The following is a 15,908-nucleotide window of genomic DNA, read 5'->3' on the forward strand; positions in this document are numbered from 1 at the left end:
AGGGTTCTTTATGCATGTACACGTATCACACAAGCACCACTTTTCAAAGACAAAATTCAACATTTCAAACAACTTGAGAACTGTTATTCACTATCAAATTTTAGTCAACTGATGAAGCCGATAAAAGGTCCAAAGAGAAGTTGTTAACAACTGAACATCATTTAACAAACTTTCTTGTAGAACTAGATGTGATGTTTTGTTGTTCAATTTCCATGTATTCTTATCGCCCCAGAAAAATTATGGGTGTTAAAAGGTCAACTTTATTTGGAGGATTTATCCAGTCAATTGAGGGGAAAAAGAACCTGCTGAGGTCTCACAGAAAACCAATGGAATAGCCTTTTACCCTGAGGAGCCCCATGTGACACATATGTAACATTTTTTTAAACATTAATTAAAAGACTTCCAAACTAAAAAATCCTTCCCAGTGCCCATCAAAGCCCAAAGTTACATCGATGTAACATAAATAGTGCCCTCTATAGGTTGTTTGAGGTTCAGCTGCCACGTCATGGCATTTTCAGAGTTCCCTCTCATGTGTTACCACCAGTCTTGCAAAACTCCTAGAATTCTGGGGCGTTTTTCGTAATCGTTGTTGGTAATGTCTTGCAGATACTTGATGTAGGAATTATCTGTAGATACTAAAGTTTACTTTGATACAAATATTTGTGCAATACTTGCTATTTCTGCAGAGTAAGAGTGGATTTTATGGCCATGTTACACCCATGTCACATTGGGATATTGCGTGTACATGATAGTGATGTGTAATGTATGTACATGTACGTGCCCACGTACGTAGTGTATACGATTGCATATACATGTAATTTGAACATCTTGCTGGTTGGCCAGTACCTAATTTGTAAATTTTGAATCCTTACTTTTTGGATGGGACTCGTCTTTGAACTTGAAAAAGTCTGAGAGAAGTGGGGCAAATTACATACATGTAGGCCTAGGCCTGAGGCATTGATTTACATGTACATGTGTGTGCTTGTCATTAGCCAATTCAACTCCTGCAGTTCTGTTCTTGCAATTTCTTTATGTCATCAAGTGGTATTGCTGGCGACAAAAGTGAATTTATTTTTTTTTTTACAGGAGGATGGCTTCCCATCAAAGGGGCCGGTTTCATGCAAAAGATGTATTGCAAGTTTTGGATTGAGATGAGAGCGATGATGGGTCAATAGATGACAGCGATTCAGATGAAGCGATGATGAGTGCATCAGATGTTGTTGGCACAGATGACAGCGATGAAACCTACAGATGACGAGCCACTTGCCAACATCGCAAGTACGTCTGCACCAAAAAGAGCTAAGAAGACATCACCAGTCTATCGGTGGGAGAAGAAACCCTTCATTGCTCCTGATGCAACATTTACAGGGCCAGCAGATGATGTTCCTTCAATGGAGTTGGATACACCATTTGGGTATTTCCAACGCTTCATCACTGATGACATGTTGGACTATGTCGTAGAATACTGGAACCAATACAGTGCTCAGAAGAGTGGACATGTCGCAAATCTATCACGGAAAGAGCCAGAGCAAGTGATTGGGAATGTTCCTACCGTATGGGCCTCGTTCAGATGGCTGGAGTTCGAGCTTACTGGGAGAACGGGACCAATCATGAACCAGTCTGTGGTGTCATGAGTCGAAATCGATTCCAGTACTTGCTGACTGTACTTCACTTTGTCGATAATTTGGCAATGACCGATGAGGACAAGAAGGCTGACAAGCTATGGAAAATCCCCCATGGCTAAATATTGATGCGAGAAAACTGCTTTAAAGTAGTAGTGCACGAGCACAACTCCATCGACGAGATGATGGTACAATACAAAGGCAAGACGGCCAGCATTAGGCAGTATGTTGCGAACAAGCCTCATCCCTGGGGATTCAAGAGCTGGGTGAGAACTGGAACCGATGGCTTGGGTTCACAACTTTGACGTATATCAAGGGGGTGATGGCAAACGCTCAGAACTTGGTCAAGGTGCTGATGTTGTTTTGAAACTTGCCACCACACTATCTAATCACGTCAACTACAAGATATTCGCTGACAACCTATTCACTGGTGTTCCCCTCCTTGTAAAAATCAAGGAACTGGGAATGCACTATGTTGGCACAGTTCACAAGAATAGAATCTCTGGCTGCAGGCTTGAAGATGAAAAGAAGCTGCACAAGGAGGGAAGGGGAGCATATGACCATTGCGTTGAAGACAGCCACAACATCATAGCAGTAAGGTGACTTGACAACAAAGCTGTAACACTCCTGTCGACGTACACAGGTATTGAGCCGACTGACACCGTTCGCCGATGGGACTCTGCCGTAAAAGGCCACCGGGAAGTCAAACGCCCAGCCATCATCAAGGCGTGTAATAAATTGACACCTGGGATGATCATCTAAAATTGTTTGAAACTGAAATCTTGACCACTTCCCTCACAATGCCTCAGCCAGGTGACATATTTGGACCGCTTTGTTGATTGTCACATCTGCTCTTGACTGTATGGTGTCAGTTATCACCTAACATCTAACACTCCCACAACCATTCTGTCCCTGAAGAGACTTTTAGCTCCCCATACTGGAAGTTATCAGCCGATCTGTATAGATCTTGGATAAAGCAGCCACTGGCATTTGTTTACGTTTGTTAAACCAAGCTCTTTGTACAATCCCATTTCGCCTGCCTTCGTAATGCTCATTTAGGACCTTCTTGCGTTGATTATACGTTGCTGATTCCTTGTTGATTTTGAGGGTAATCACAATATCATGAGTGCAGTCACCCATGGAATATAGGAGTGTGCTCACCTGTTCCCAGTCTGTCTTTGCATTGAGTGCAGAGGCGATCCAATATAATTCAAAACGCTTGATCCATTTAGGCCACAATTTACACTGGTTTGGCCCATTTCCACCTTCAAACTTCCCTGGCAGAGGGAGCTCAGTCATTGGTTGAGTGGTCATGATGTGGGTTTGCATTTTAGACTGCTGCCACCATGTAATATTTGGTCAGACAGAGATTGTGGAGAGGATGTTTACTATGTAAGTACTTTATTCAAAGATGGCTGCTTCCATGTACACTTTCCCATGGAAAGCAAGGGCGCTATAATGGATATATGGTCAAGACATATTCCTACAAGGGTCAATGAGAGGAGAAGTTTGTGCAAATAAATGTTTGAGAGTAAACTAGTCTATAAGCACTTCTTAATGTTAGATGTTATAGCTTTTAAGTCCAAAATCATTCAAATGTTTGGCTTAATTTGCTCCATTTGGGGACTGGAACAATAAAAGAGGTCTTCCTTCACTGCGGAATTACTACTGCATAATGTTAACTGAAGAATGGGTGTGAGAAAAGGAGCAAGCTGATGACTACAATGGTTGTTGTTGTAAGATTGATGGCACCTTTGGCACTATTGTGCCCTTTTTGCCAACTTCAAATACAGTAGCTGAGTCACAAAGGCTTGAACTTTGAGAACAGTGACGGAAAGAAAGAAAGGACAAGTCTGAAAACCAAAGAATTGAGAAATGACTCTGTAAAAGGACAATGGTTGAGTACCTGCTTACAAATATATGTACTATCTCTCCCAGGTGCCAGGTCATTCAGCTTCACCTTATACAGTACCCTACAAAAATCACCCTCAGAAAACACAATAGCAACCTCATCATCTACGTAATTAGTTTCCAAGCCATTACAAAATGAGTCATTTCCCTAATTGGATTCAAATCCATGCAACAAAATGACTGAGTCCATTCACAAAACCCTCTGTACGGTCCACCATTTGATTGCTAGTTTCATATCCAGTGATCATTTCCATAGCACACCAAGATGGATGAGTATTGTTCTGTGTAAAATTCTGCTCGAGTTTACATTTATAGGACTCTTTACATCCTCTGATCTCGTGATTGATTTCTTATTGTACTTGTTTGACTTGATCTGACTCTCCCATTGTGAAAGCGTCCCACTTACTGCACATTAACTACTTCCAGCCCGGGGCTCCGGTACCGGAGCCATAAGCCTTATATTCGTGGCCAGGTACTCCGAAATCGGAACTTTACTATAAGAAATAGTTGCTGGGCGTTTTTTTAAAGGTTTGGGGCTGTCAGTTAAAAAGTTTAAGCCATCATTGGCGGTAAATAAATTGGTCCAAGGCAATAATGGGTTGCTGGGGCTGGAGAATTGGGACTTTATTTTATAGTCGGGGTGACTGAACTTATAAAAGCCTGGAATAAAAAGTACGAGCTGCTGAGAGCTGCCAGGCACTGCCAATCAATCCCTGTATTCTTTCAGTGCAGAGCGCTGAAATTAGCGGAGGTAATCCGTGTATTGTTTGTGCAGAGCGCATTTGTTCCCGCTGCCGGGCGCTCGCAGTGGATTATCGCTGCACTGCACTGAAGACAAAGCACGGGCTGTGCGGGCTCATTATGAGAGCACAGACAACATGGCTGAAGTTATATCCGGAGAGTCCAGTTCTTCCAGTGAAAGCAATTTTATCTGAGTTCAGGCGAAGGTTCTTCGTCTTCTTCATCACCGTCGTCACCTGCTGAAGTACAGTCAAGTACAGAATCTGACAGTGATGTACCCTTGGCTGTATATGCCAAGCGCAAGAGACAGTCCCACACACAGACCGCCGCGTCGACCACCAGCAGTGCCGCACCGTTCCGATGGACGTATGAAAACAGTACACCGCTGAAGTACGGCTTCACCGGTAATGGTGGTGCCGTCGATCCCCGCCTGCATCGCAGCTCGAACTGCAGTGAAGCCTTTGAACTGTTTTTTGACGACGTTCTCTACAACAAGATAGTGCACGAGACCAACCGGTATGCAGTGCAGAGGCCCGCTACGACATCAGCGCACATGCGATCATGGACTGATCTGAACACTAGAGAACTAAAGGCCTTTCTGGGCCTTTGCATAATGACGGGAATTGCGAAGCACTCCACCCTTCATAGCTTCTGGTCCACCGACCCACTACTGAAGATGAGCCTATTCCCGTCCGTCATTTCCCGAGATCGCTTCCTTGCCATCCTGCAGTCCCTGCACTTTAACGATAACACCGCCATTCCAGATGACTGCACCGACCGCCTTTTCAAAGTGCGCCCAGTCATCGACCATTTTGCTCAGAAGTTTGCCACTGTCTACGTTCCTCAACGGGACATTTCCGTCGACGACTCCCTGCTGAAGTTTTACGGGCGTCTCCGCTTCGCCTACCTACAGCCCCAGAAAGAGGGCCCACTTCAGTATCAAGATGTACAAATTGTGCCAGAGCACCGGGAGTACCGCCGGGTACTGCTACAACTTCAAAATCTACACCGGCCAAAGTAAACTAAGTAAACAAAGGAAAACTCCCAGCAACTACACAAGTGGTGATGGACCTGGTGAATGACCTAAGTGGCAAGGGCTACAACCTTGCCCTCGACCAGGCCTTTAGCAGTCCCGATTGGTTTCGACGACTTCACAACCAGAAGTTCAATGTCGTCGGCACCGTCATGGCAAACAGAAGAGGGATGCCGAAAGACCTGCAGTCCGTCAAGCTTAAGCGGGGCGAAACAGCGTTCCGGTCGGCCGACGTGGGTGTCAGCGGTTCTCTCCTGGCCATGGTGTGGCGAGACAAGAGCAACATCTGTATGCTCTCCACTATGCATACGGCAGACATCCGTGGCACCGGCAAGCAAGACAGGACAGGGCAGGAAAAGCAGAAACCGACCTGCGTCATCGAATACAACGCCCTGATGGGGGGCGTTGACAAGAGCCACCAACTAGCGGCAAATCATCGAGCTACTCGCAAGTCCCTCAAGTGGTACAAGAAGCTCTTCTTCTACCTGCTCGACTTGATGCTGGTGAACAGCTACGCCGTGTACCTGGCCGTTGGTCACCGCCTCCCCTTCCTCGACTACCGCTTGAGTCTTGTCCGTGAGCTACTGTTCGACAAGCCCTTGCCCGAGTACCGCCCTCAGTACGATACTCCACCAGTCACCAACTCCCGCTTTGACGGCCGACACTTCCCTGTGGACTTTGAGAGGACCAGCTACGGCAACTTCCGCTACCGGCGGTGTGTCCTCTGTGCCTCCCATGGTCTGCGACAGAAGACACACTTTGAGCGCAACACGTGCCATCAGCCCCTCTGCGTCGCCCCCTGCTTCAAGGTACTCCTGTCCACTAATTGACACTGAACATTTAATTTCATGGACATTTTCATTGACATAATATTTTGTGTTTTTCATGTGTGTTTTGACTTGATGCCCCACTTTATCTGGTGTAAAACAATACGTCATTTAGTGGTGGTTTTAGGAGTTGTCATAGTTTCAACCTTTGAAAAAAAGACAAAGTTTCTGGAAAGTACTGCTTTGAGGATGTTGTATTTTCATCTCTTGAAAAAGTGGCACATTTCCTTGTAATGGTTTTACTAGGTGGTCATGTTTTTAACCTTTGAAAAAAATGACAACAAAGACAATGATTCTGGAAAGTACTGCTTTGAGGATGTTGTTTTTTCATCCTTTTTATTCCTTGCATTAGTGTTAGGAGTTTGCTCATTCTTGCCTTTTTTATGAGTTTTGCTTTTTATTTGATTAGAAAGAGTGGAAATTTATTTTAATACTTTTATGAGTTCAACTATTTCAATGAGAAATGAAAAGAAAACACAAGAGAAAAGTCAAGAAGAAAATAAGAGAAAAAGAAGTTCTCTCCAAATATTTGTCTGTGTGTGTATTTCTATGTGTACTTGATTTTATTGGTTTCTAAATTTTACTTGAAATTGTTGGGGAAATAAAGTTTGGGAAGGGAAATATCTTACACTATGGGAGGGAAAATGAACAAGTCGGGAGAGAAAATATGAGAGTGGTTTGGGGGAGATATGTTTGGTAAATGGGAAAATATATAACAGAAAAAAACACAGTAGCTTCAAAAAATAGGGAAAGTTACATGCAGCAGCGCCACGAAAAAGCCACACTTTTAGACCCCACTTTTTACAGCATGATTCATTTGTCTGTCATTGCCCGCACTCATTGAACAGTTGACAAAGCCCAGTGCACATGGACACAGCTTCCCATTCACTCACCGCATATTACACGCTGAGGTCTTGACCGTCAATCGCTCCGCATAGCAACACGGCAGCATAGCGACGCACTGGGCCAAGGCCCGGAACAAACGAGCCCTTATGTAACGCACACAATGGGGGCTCTATATAGAGCGGGCGGCGTGGCCGCAAAACCAAAGGGTCAATGGAAGTTGGTTTTGAGGGCTAGACTCACCACGGGACACTCATTTTATGGGGTTTAGGCATTCAGAAAAAAAAGATATGAATTTTTGAAGATTTTTGAAAAACGAAAATATTAAAAAACCACCCGGCAGCGCATGTAACAGTTAAAAAAAGCACCTGACAGCAAGTGGTTAATACTTTTAATTCCCTAGATACACAAGGTTTGTTGTAAGGGTAAATCTTTGTCACCATAGTTGGAATGATATCTTGTCACAGTCTTCATGATTTCATCACTGAGCACACTAAATCCAGGACCACATTCCAGTCACTGACATCGAAACAAGAATGAAGCTGCTAGCTCATGTCAGTAGACCAGATCTGGCAGGTTTCTTTATCAGTTTATTACCCTCTTTTTTTTCCCGTATGCCGGCAATAATGGAATATTGTTGTGATCTCACATGCCAAGCTGTAGACCGATTTTGATTTGCATGTCCTGTTGATGTTTCCAAAGTAAAGTCAAGAGTTGCTCTATTATATGTAGGATGAAAATGTACATCAATTAAAATACCCAAGCAATATCTTAGCATAGCCTGGTGATTTTGCTTCTTGTTCATGAATACATTCAGCTATGACTTCACCAGCCATGTTTGTGTTTGTTTTTGCTTGAATATACATGGCAATTTAAAACAATTGGTTACATTCCCATGGTAAATGAAAAGGCCATAGCCCAACGGTCATAATGACATGATATCACAATGGAAAATTTCTTTGTGGGGCCATCTGTCGCTGGTAGTCTAAGTTGGTATCAAGGCTGAAGTCAATCAGACTGATCAAACTACCAAGGTTGATTAGGGAATGAGGAAGAGTCTAATAAAGCAGAAAATATTAAGATTCATTATAGGCTATAAAAGTTCCAAATAATTTGGAGGCAACAAAAGAAAACACAAACAGAACTTGAACAATGCTCTTCCACTTATGCTTAAGTGGAAAAGAAAAAAAAACAGAAAAAATGGAACAAATGTGAAATGTTCCTACTTGATATTTATGCAGAAATGCCCCCCCCCCAAATTAAAAAAGCGATAATTGTTTTGGTGGTGAATATGCTTTAAAAGCTCTTGATTAAAAATGACTGTTCCTGCAATTTGCACAAAAGCCACAAAAAAAGGCGAGAATGATGGAAGGATGACAAAAGTATATTGTTTACAGTTTACTGCTAAAAATAAATGTGAAGAAATAAAGGAATTTTTACCCTTTCAATGGTTGTTAAGGGTCACAATTGTTGCTATTCCTAAGTTGTTCAAACCTCTTCTCCAGTTTGTCAAAGTCAATACTGGTCCCCACAACACTACCGTGTGGTGACATGGGAAGCTTTTCCATTTGTGCAAGAGGTCTACAGGGAGAGAAGAGAAAGAGAAAATGAAAAACAATATAATGCAATACTGGGCACTGGAAAACCGGTCATTCTTATGAGGAGCATCCTGATGAACAACAACGTTGAAAGATGGCACAGGAGGATCAACAGTAAAGTGGGGCAGCACAAATGTACAGCTGCACAGCATTATCAATCATCTCTACCAAGAGGCATTGCTCATCAAGCTCCACTGAAGCTCGTCAAGGAAGCCAACATTCAGCATCACCAGCAAAGACGACTTTGGAGGTCCAGGGATACCTCTTTCAACTGTGGGACTGCTACGAGGTTGGGGAGATTGAGACTTTGAGGTTTCTTGTACCCAGCAAGTACCTTTCCAGGCTTGTCTCCTGAATAAACCAAACGGCATTTTTCAGAGCAACAAATGTTCCAAAAAGAAATTGATTCAATGCCTGTAACTAATTGCTGTCAAATATTAAATAAAGAAAGAAAATCATGTGAAATGCTTTTCCATGTTTGTTTCCATTCTCAGTTGGTTCTTATTTCTACCACTCAACAATTTCAAAAAGGCCTAGTTATTTGGAGTGCTAACAGAAGAAAATCTGATAAACACAAAATAGATGGCTGTATTATCAGCAATCAAAACTCATATTTGATATATTAAACAGCAATTCTGACATAATGTTGCCACAAGCTATGATAAAATGCATTTTCTCTTGGGTTATGAGATGTCCTTGGTATGACATATCCCAGGTATGAGTTGTTCAGGGTATAAGTTGTTGCAGTGTGGTGGTCTGAGCTGTCCCCCGGTCTCAGTGGTCCCTCTTACCAAATATGGTAAAAATACGTCATGCCATCACTGCGCACAACAGTGGGAAAGTCGTCCGTTTAATGTCTGGCTACTTCAGGAGGAGACTGCTGAGACCGGGAGACAGGTTAGACTCCCACACTGGGTACGAGATGTCCTGAATACGAGTCGTCCACGGTACAAGATGTTCAACATTCTATAATATTCACTGCAACTGACATTCCACAGACTTGTTTCAAATTGAGTCAAATGCTTTGCAAAAAATTGAGAAAAACAGCTCGGCATTTTCAATTATTAGATCGAAGATCTTGTAATTTATCTTGCATAAAATCTATGAATTATGGGGCGTTCGTGATAAGGGAACAACATCCACAGAGTCAGGGTGGGAAACAGGCATAACAGGTTCTCTATCTCTTAAAAAAAAGCAGTTTTTAACTGCCAGGAGCAATCAGTGAATTTACCTTGGAGTAATGGGCTTCCTCAACAATGTAGCATTGCGGATTCATGGAAAAAAAATCATCCAGGAACGCAGTTGACTCATGTCTGTGACACTGAAATGAGTAGGCTTATATGATTTTAATTACGGGTTTTGCCCTCACCTGACCTATATATTTATAAATATATACGTTGGGTAAACCCAAACATAATTTAAATTAACATCTCCCCGATGCAAAGTACATCTTGAAAATAGGCCTATATGATATTAGTATTGCTGCGCAATAGCAGTTTGCGTGTTAATTCTGAGCCATCGTAGTTAGGCCCAGGGCTCATTCCCTGACATCGGCGGGACCTGTTGTGCACTGTGGCTGGTGGCACCAGGTTGGTGGCCCGTGAGATATATATGTGCAATCGCGTGCCAAGCGTGTCAGTTCCTTCGCAGTCAGTCCCATGTGCCGTATTAGTTCCAGCGCCGTCCTGGTCATTGGAGTTGCCATACGGTTTTCTTTACTGCTCCCGTCGGGGAGAACTACCAGGCCCTACCCATAAGTAAGCGACTTACCGGGGGATCTTTAGACTTAATATAAATCATCTGGGGATGAGTTTATATGGGGAACTCCATCCACAGGGCGGAAGCCTTACGGGGGGATTTGGTGGATGTAAAACAAGTTGTGCCCGTACCTTACATCTGTATAGGGATCAAGACCTGTATAGGACCCAGATCTGACTAGGAGACTGCCAGGGCCTGGTGCGCCTGGAGAGATGTGAACAATTATTAAACCAGAGTCATCTTAGGCGGACGTGTCCGTTTGTGTCTGTGATGCTCCCTGTGTCCCACCCTGTCCTCTACCCCAGTGCCACCTGTGCTGCTCTCCTGCTGCATCTGGCGGAAGACTGCCCCAAAACAGGCCTGCTCCATTCGCTGCCAGACTAGACCGCTCGCTGACGTCGGCCGATTGCCACAGTATGCACATATATCCACATACATGTAGTTAGTGCGTAGTGAATAGCGCCCTCTGCTGCCATCACTTTTTTTGCCTATGTAACACAAGAAAAGATGGCTGCCCGCATAGAATAAAAGTTAGTCCTTGTAAACTCCAAAGACAAGTTTCTGTCATTTAAATGCTACCATAGAGCATTACCTGATGGCAGCCGTAAACTGAAGACATAAACTTGACATAACCCAGAAAGGTGGGCGGCTAATACTGCTGCAGTGTAAAGTTGACACAGGTGTGCAGAGCAACTTGTTACCTGTGCATCTGTTCCGCATCATTTATCCTGAGAAACTGGATAGTGATGGCAACCCATTGCCTGGTGCACTTGACAAGAACAACATGGCACTCACTGCATATGGCAGTTCTAAGATTAGTCAGCTGGGCACAGTGAGAATCCCTTGCCGATACAAGGACACAAAACACAACTGCACTTTTTTTACGTCACTGATGCAGTGGCCCAGCAATCCTTGGCTTAAAGGCATGCCAAGCTTTGAACTTGCTTACACTGCACTGCACCGTTGAGACATTGCCAGTGCTGGAGACTACCATACCTGTGCAGGCAGGCAGTCCAGACCACCAACAGTCACTGATGTTTGGAGGTGACACACAACGGAAAGTCCACTTTAAGGACCCACCAGTAGGTGAAAATGAAACGCACCTGTCAAACTGGTCTTTAAAGTACATCTCCAGCATCACCCCACTGCAGAAGAGGCAAAAGACCAACAACAAAGCCGAACTCTTTGAAATGTACCCATAATGCTTTGGTGATACTGTTGGATATTTTGAAGACTTTAAATATCACATCACCCTCTACCCAGAAGCCAAGGCTTTCATACATCCCCCACGCAGAGTCCCCCTAGCAATCAGAGACAAACTTCAGAGGGAGCTAGACGAGATGGAGGACACTGCTGTCATTGCCAAAGTATCAAAACCAACCGACTGGGTCAATTCACTGGTGATTCATGAGAAAACTACTGGCTGACTACGCATATGCCTCGACCCAAAAGACCTTAATTGAGCAATTAAGAGAGATCACTACCCTGTGCCTACACTGGAAGAAATCACACCCAAACTCACCAGTGCTAAGATGTTTAGCAAGCTTGATGCCAAGAATGGCTACTGGAATGTAAAGTTGCAAACAATACACCCCAGGATGGAGAAGTTCGAGATCAACAACCAGTCCAGCATCCCAGGTCGGTATGAAAGGGGTTTTTGCAACAGGGCGAGCTTACTGGGGGGCCCTTTTCAAACCAGGTCTAAATGGTCGCCGGCCCTAAGGCAGTAGCTGAAATGCAACCCCCAGAAAACAAAACGCAACTCTGCACGTTCCTCGGCCTTGTGAACTACATGGCTCCATTCATACCAAAGCTGGCAGAACACACAGCACCTTTGCGAGAACAGCTCAGAGAAGATGTGGAATGGTCCCTGTCACACACCAAGGTATTCAACCTCATCAAAGCCCTCATAGCTTCAGAAACCACTCTTGCATACTATGACCAAAGGCAGCCAGTAACGCTACAGGTGGACACATCAACCAGAGGCCTTGGTGCAGCCCTGGTTCAGAACGGTCGTCCCATAGCATTTGCATCAAAAGCACTGACACCAGCAGAAACCAGATATGCCAACATAGAGTGCGAGTTGCTAGCAGTGCTGTATGCATGTGAAAAGCTCCATACGTACCTATACGGGAGAAAATTCACCGTAGAGTTTGATCACCGCCCACTCCAGCACATCCATAAGAAAAACTTGATGCAGGCTCCTCCAAGATTACAGCAAATCCTCTTACGCCTGCAAGCCTATGACCTTGAGATATGTTACAAACCGGGAAAGGAAATGGTTATCACTGATGCACTCTCACGCCTTTCCCCCCCTTGAGAAGCATGAAATCCCTGAGATGCAAGTACGCATTCATAGCATAGTGAGCAACACACCGACGAAGCTAGAGCAAGTCAGGCACAAAACAACAGGAGACATTACTCTCCAACTGTTAAAGCAGCAGATTGCCGAAGGCTGGCCTGACAGCATCAAGAAGGTTCACCGCTCTATCAGACCGTACTGGTCAGTTCGGGATGATGTAGCACTCGTTGAGAGCAGAATTGTTATTCCCAACAAACTGCAGTGTGACATTCTGCAACAGATCCACAGTGGCCACCAGGGCATGGAAAAGTGCAAGCTTCATACCCAAACCAGTGTCTACTGGCCAGGGATATACAAAGACATTGACAACACTGTAGCAGCTTGCCAGGTTTGCCAGAAGTACCAGCGATCACAGCTGCGTGAACCCATGATAGCCACGGATGTGCCCCTACGTACATGGCACACACTTGAAGCAGACTTCTTCCACCATGATGGGACCCGGTACTTGATTGTTGCAGATTACTTTTCCAAATTCCCATTTATTCACAAACTGGAGAGCCTCACAACCAGTACTGTGACAAGGGTATTGTGAATCCTCTCCGCACAACAAGGCATTCCAGACATCATCATCTGTGACAACGGAACTCAATTCACCTCCTTGCAGTTCAAACCTTCGCACATCAATATGGGTTTAGCATCCAGACATAGTCACCTCACTACCCGAGAGGCCATGGATTCATCGAATGGCATGTTCAGACTGTGAAGAAAATCCTCACCAAATGCCATGCATCAGGAGATGACCCAAACCTCGCCCTTCTGTGTCTTCGCACTACTGCACTCAAATCCAATCTAGCCTCCCCAGCAGAGCTGTTGAACAGACGCAAGTACAAAACAACCCTACCTGCAATAATTCATCCCCCACCTGACCACGAGGATGTGCATGAACACCTGAAGACAAACCAGTCCTCACAAGCCCGTAACTACAACAAACGCTCCACACCACTCCAAGAACTCCTTCAGGGCCAGCCGATCCACATCCAGAATCCAGTCACCAAGTCTTGGAGTCCAGGACGAGTTGTAGGCCAATATACCACCCCTTGGTCATACACCATGGAAACCGACGGTGGCGCACACATGAAATGCAACAGAATCCATCTCGGACCAACTTCATCCACAAACACTAAACCAACCTCCCAGCGCACTACACAAACACTACACAAAAAAAGCTGGTGCCTGTTAACGGAACGTGATGTGCGAAGTGAAATAAACTCTTATACACTGCAAAACAGTCACCTGACGATTGTGAACACCAAAAAAAGAGAACCAAAAGAGAGAACCAACAAACATTTCTGTTTTCTCGTAAACTAAAGCATTCTGGGTGGAAATATTTTACGGACTGATTGAAGCTGTTACGTACTTTCTTTCAAGTGAGACATTTCAGGGTTATATGGGAATCTGATTTGGGGGATTTTGGTGTAGACTACCTTTAAAATAACAAAAATAAAACCACGAAATTATTATGTCATTATGATATCAACCAAACTGTCACATATAACACAGTGCTGTTTGGATCCATGCCAAGTTTCATCCAAGTCAGACTTAATATTATTGGCTTTTTTGCAAGTTGCGAAAAAGGCATTGTTTTTGTTCTTTTTTTTTTTTGTTTTGTCTGTCTTTGATAAACGGCACAGTGGTAAGCGAGTGTTACCTTGGTTCATGTAAAACACATGTGGGGCCTTCATGTAGTTGTAGCCTTACTGTTATGTACTGTATACTATAGGAGTATACTGTATACATCAAGGAGACTTTATAAACACAATGTAATTTACATTAGCTACATGATAGATGTTCAAGTGTCTATTGTATCGCAGATTAAGTCACCTCTTCAGAAAATGATCCGAGTGTCATACCTTATACCCTCCCTCTCTTTCTCCTTTCCATCTACATTTCATGCTTCAACAAATTTTCTCCATAAGAAAAAAAAACAAGTGGTAGTGAGAAGGAACACACCCATTTTATGAAGGTAATTCAGATGGTACAGAGTAAAGGTCCACTCTGGACACAAAAAGTCTCTCATATCGCCTATCTGACAAACACAAACACACACTAAAGGCCATGCTGCAATTCGAGTAAAACTTGATTTTAACATCACCAACAATAACTTTATATTTCTCTCATTGATGCAGTTTAAAAATATGTGAAATTTGCAGATGGCTTCAGGATTGTGTTCGTTGAGACTTTTTTCTATTGAAGACGAACAAAATAGGACTAAATTCAATATGGACATTTCACAGTAGTGTGCCTCCAAGAGGTTGCAATGCTTTGGCCAATCACAATGCACAAAATCTGTCGATCAAATCTGTGTTTGGAAAGGGTTGACAGATTTCACGCATTGTGATTGGCCAATGCATTGCAACCTCTTGGAAGCACACTGTTGTGAATCACCCGCATTACAGCTCTAAAACTGAGTGTATTCATTCATGCTTAGAAGTTATAAGTCTTATAAGGTTACTTTAAAACACATAATTCAAATACTTGTCGAAAGAGAAGGCAAGCTTATAAAGTGATGATAACAGTCATTCAGGTGAAGCTTTTAGTATGTTTAATTCTTTCAGTGACACTCATAAAAAGCACAACTTACAATGCCTTCCCTGAATCAGAGTGAAGAATTTAAAGGGTTCGCAGTGTTTGCCCTGTTGGTCAAGCTACATCAAACACAACGTGGTGTACTGCAAGCGTGTGATACTGCACGTACTGTGCACTACGTATATGTACACTGTACATGCATCTTTCTGGCGATGACGTCATCCAATCAGCCTGGGAACACATACGGCCAAAAGGGGATTTTTTGTGGGCGGGGAAATGTAGGATCTTTTTTATTAATTTTGCAGTCACAAATTAATGGAGTAAACATTAAATTTCTGTGTTTTTTTTTAATGGTTATGTATTAATTGTGTTTTGTGAACACAGCATAAGCAGTATGTGTATCAATGTCTGAATGAAACAAGGACTACTGCACTTTTCACTTAAGCCTGTCACACCCTAATAACCAGCATCTGGTCATAAGGGCCTGGAAGAGCAAACAAAGGGGTAAAAAGCTGTTTCAGCAAATATGCCCCAAAAGCTAATGAAACGCATCCGCCTAAACGTGCCAGTCACTCCTATGATAGCTTGTGTACCAGGATGCCTTCTGTGATTTTCCCAGTTGGATAGTCAAGTCAACTTCACTGTATCTGAGCAGTGTCTACAAAGCCTCAAGTCCAAGCCAAGTCC

At 43.6% G+C, this 15,908-nt stretch overlaps 1 protein-coding gene and 1 long non-coding RNA gene across 15 annotated transcripts in view; one reads left to right on the forward strand and one right to left on the reverse strand.

The window, feature by feature from the left end:
- LOC110989512 (uncharacterized) overlaps positions 1-15,908 on the forward strand; it is a 221,988-nt gene that overhangs the window by 62,028 nt on the left and 144,052 nt on the right. The window lies entirely within an intron of this gene.
- Positions 1-15,908, reverse strand: part of LOC110989511 (uncharacterized) — a 322,817-nt gene that overhangs the window by 33,686 nt on the left and 273,223 nt on the right. For 11 of the 14 annotated variants that reach the window (XR_015424845.1, XR_015424844.1, XR_015424846.1 and 8 more), the window contains one exon: positions 8,418-8,558. The exons of 2 other annotated variants lie outside the window; for them this stretch is intronic. Coding sequence is in view for 8 of the 12 variants with exons in the window: in XM_087134889.1 (XP_086991015.1) it covers positions 8,432-8,558 (127 nt within the window). In the remaining 4 variants the exon portion in view is untranslated. Of the gene's footprint in view, positions 1-8,417; positions 8,559-15,908 lie in introns of those variants that run through there. One more of the 14 variants, XR_015424848.1, reaches the window with a different exon arrangement.

The sequence above is a fragment of the Acanthaster planci genome, linkage group LG03, assembly GCF_054643075.1.
Source record: "Acanthaster planci isolate LZ-2023a linkage group LG03, COTS_SCS, whole genome shotgun sequence".
In the NCBI taxonomy this organism is placed as follows: domain Eukaryota; kingdom Metazoa; phylum Echinodermata; class Asteroidea; order Valvatida; family Acanthasteridae; genus Acanthaster; species Acanthaster planci.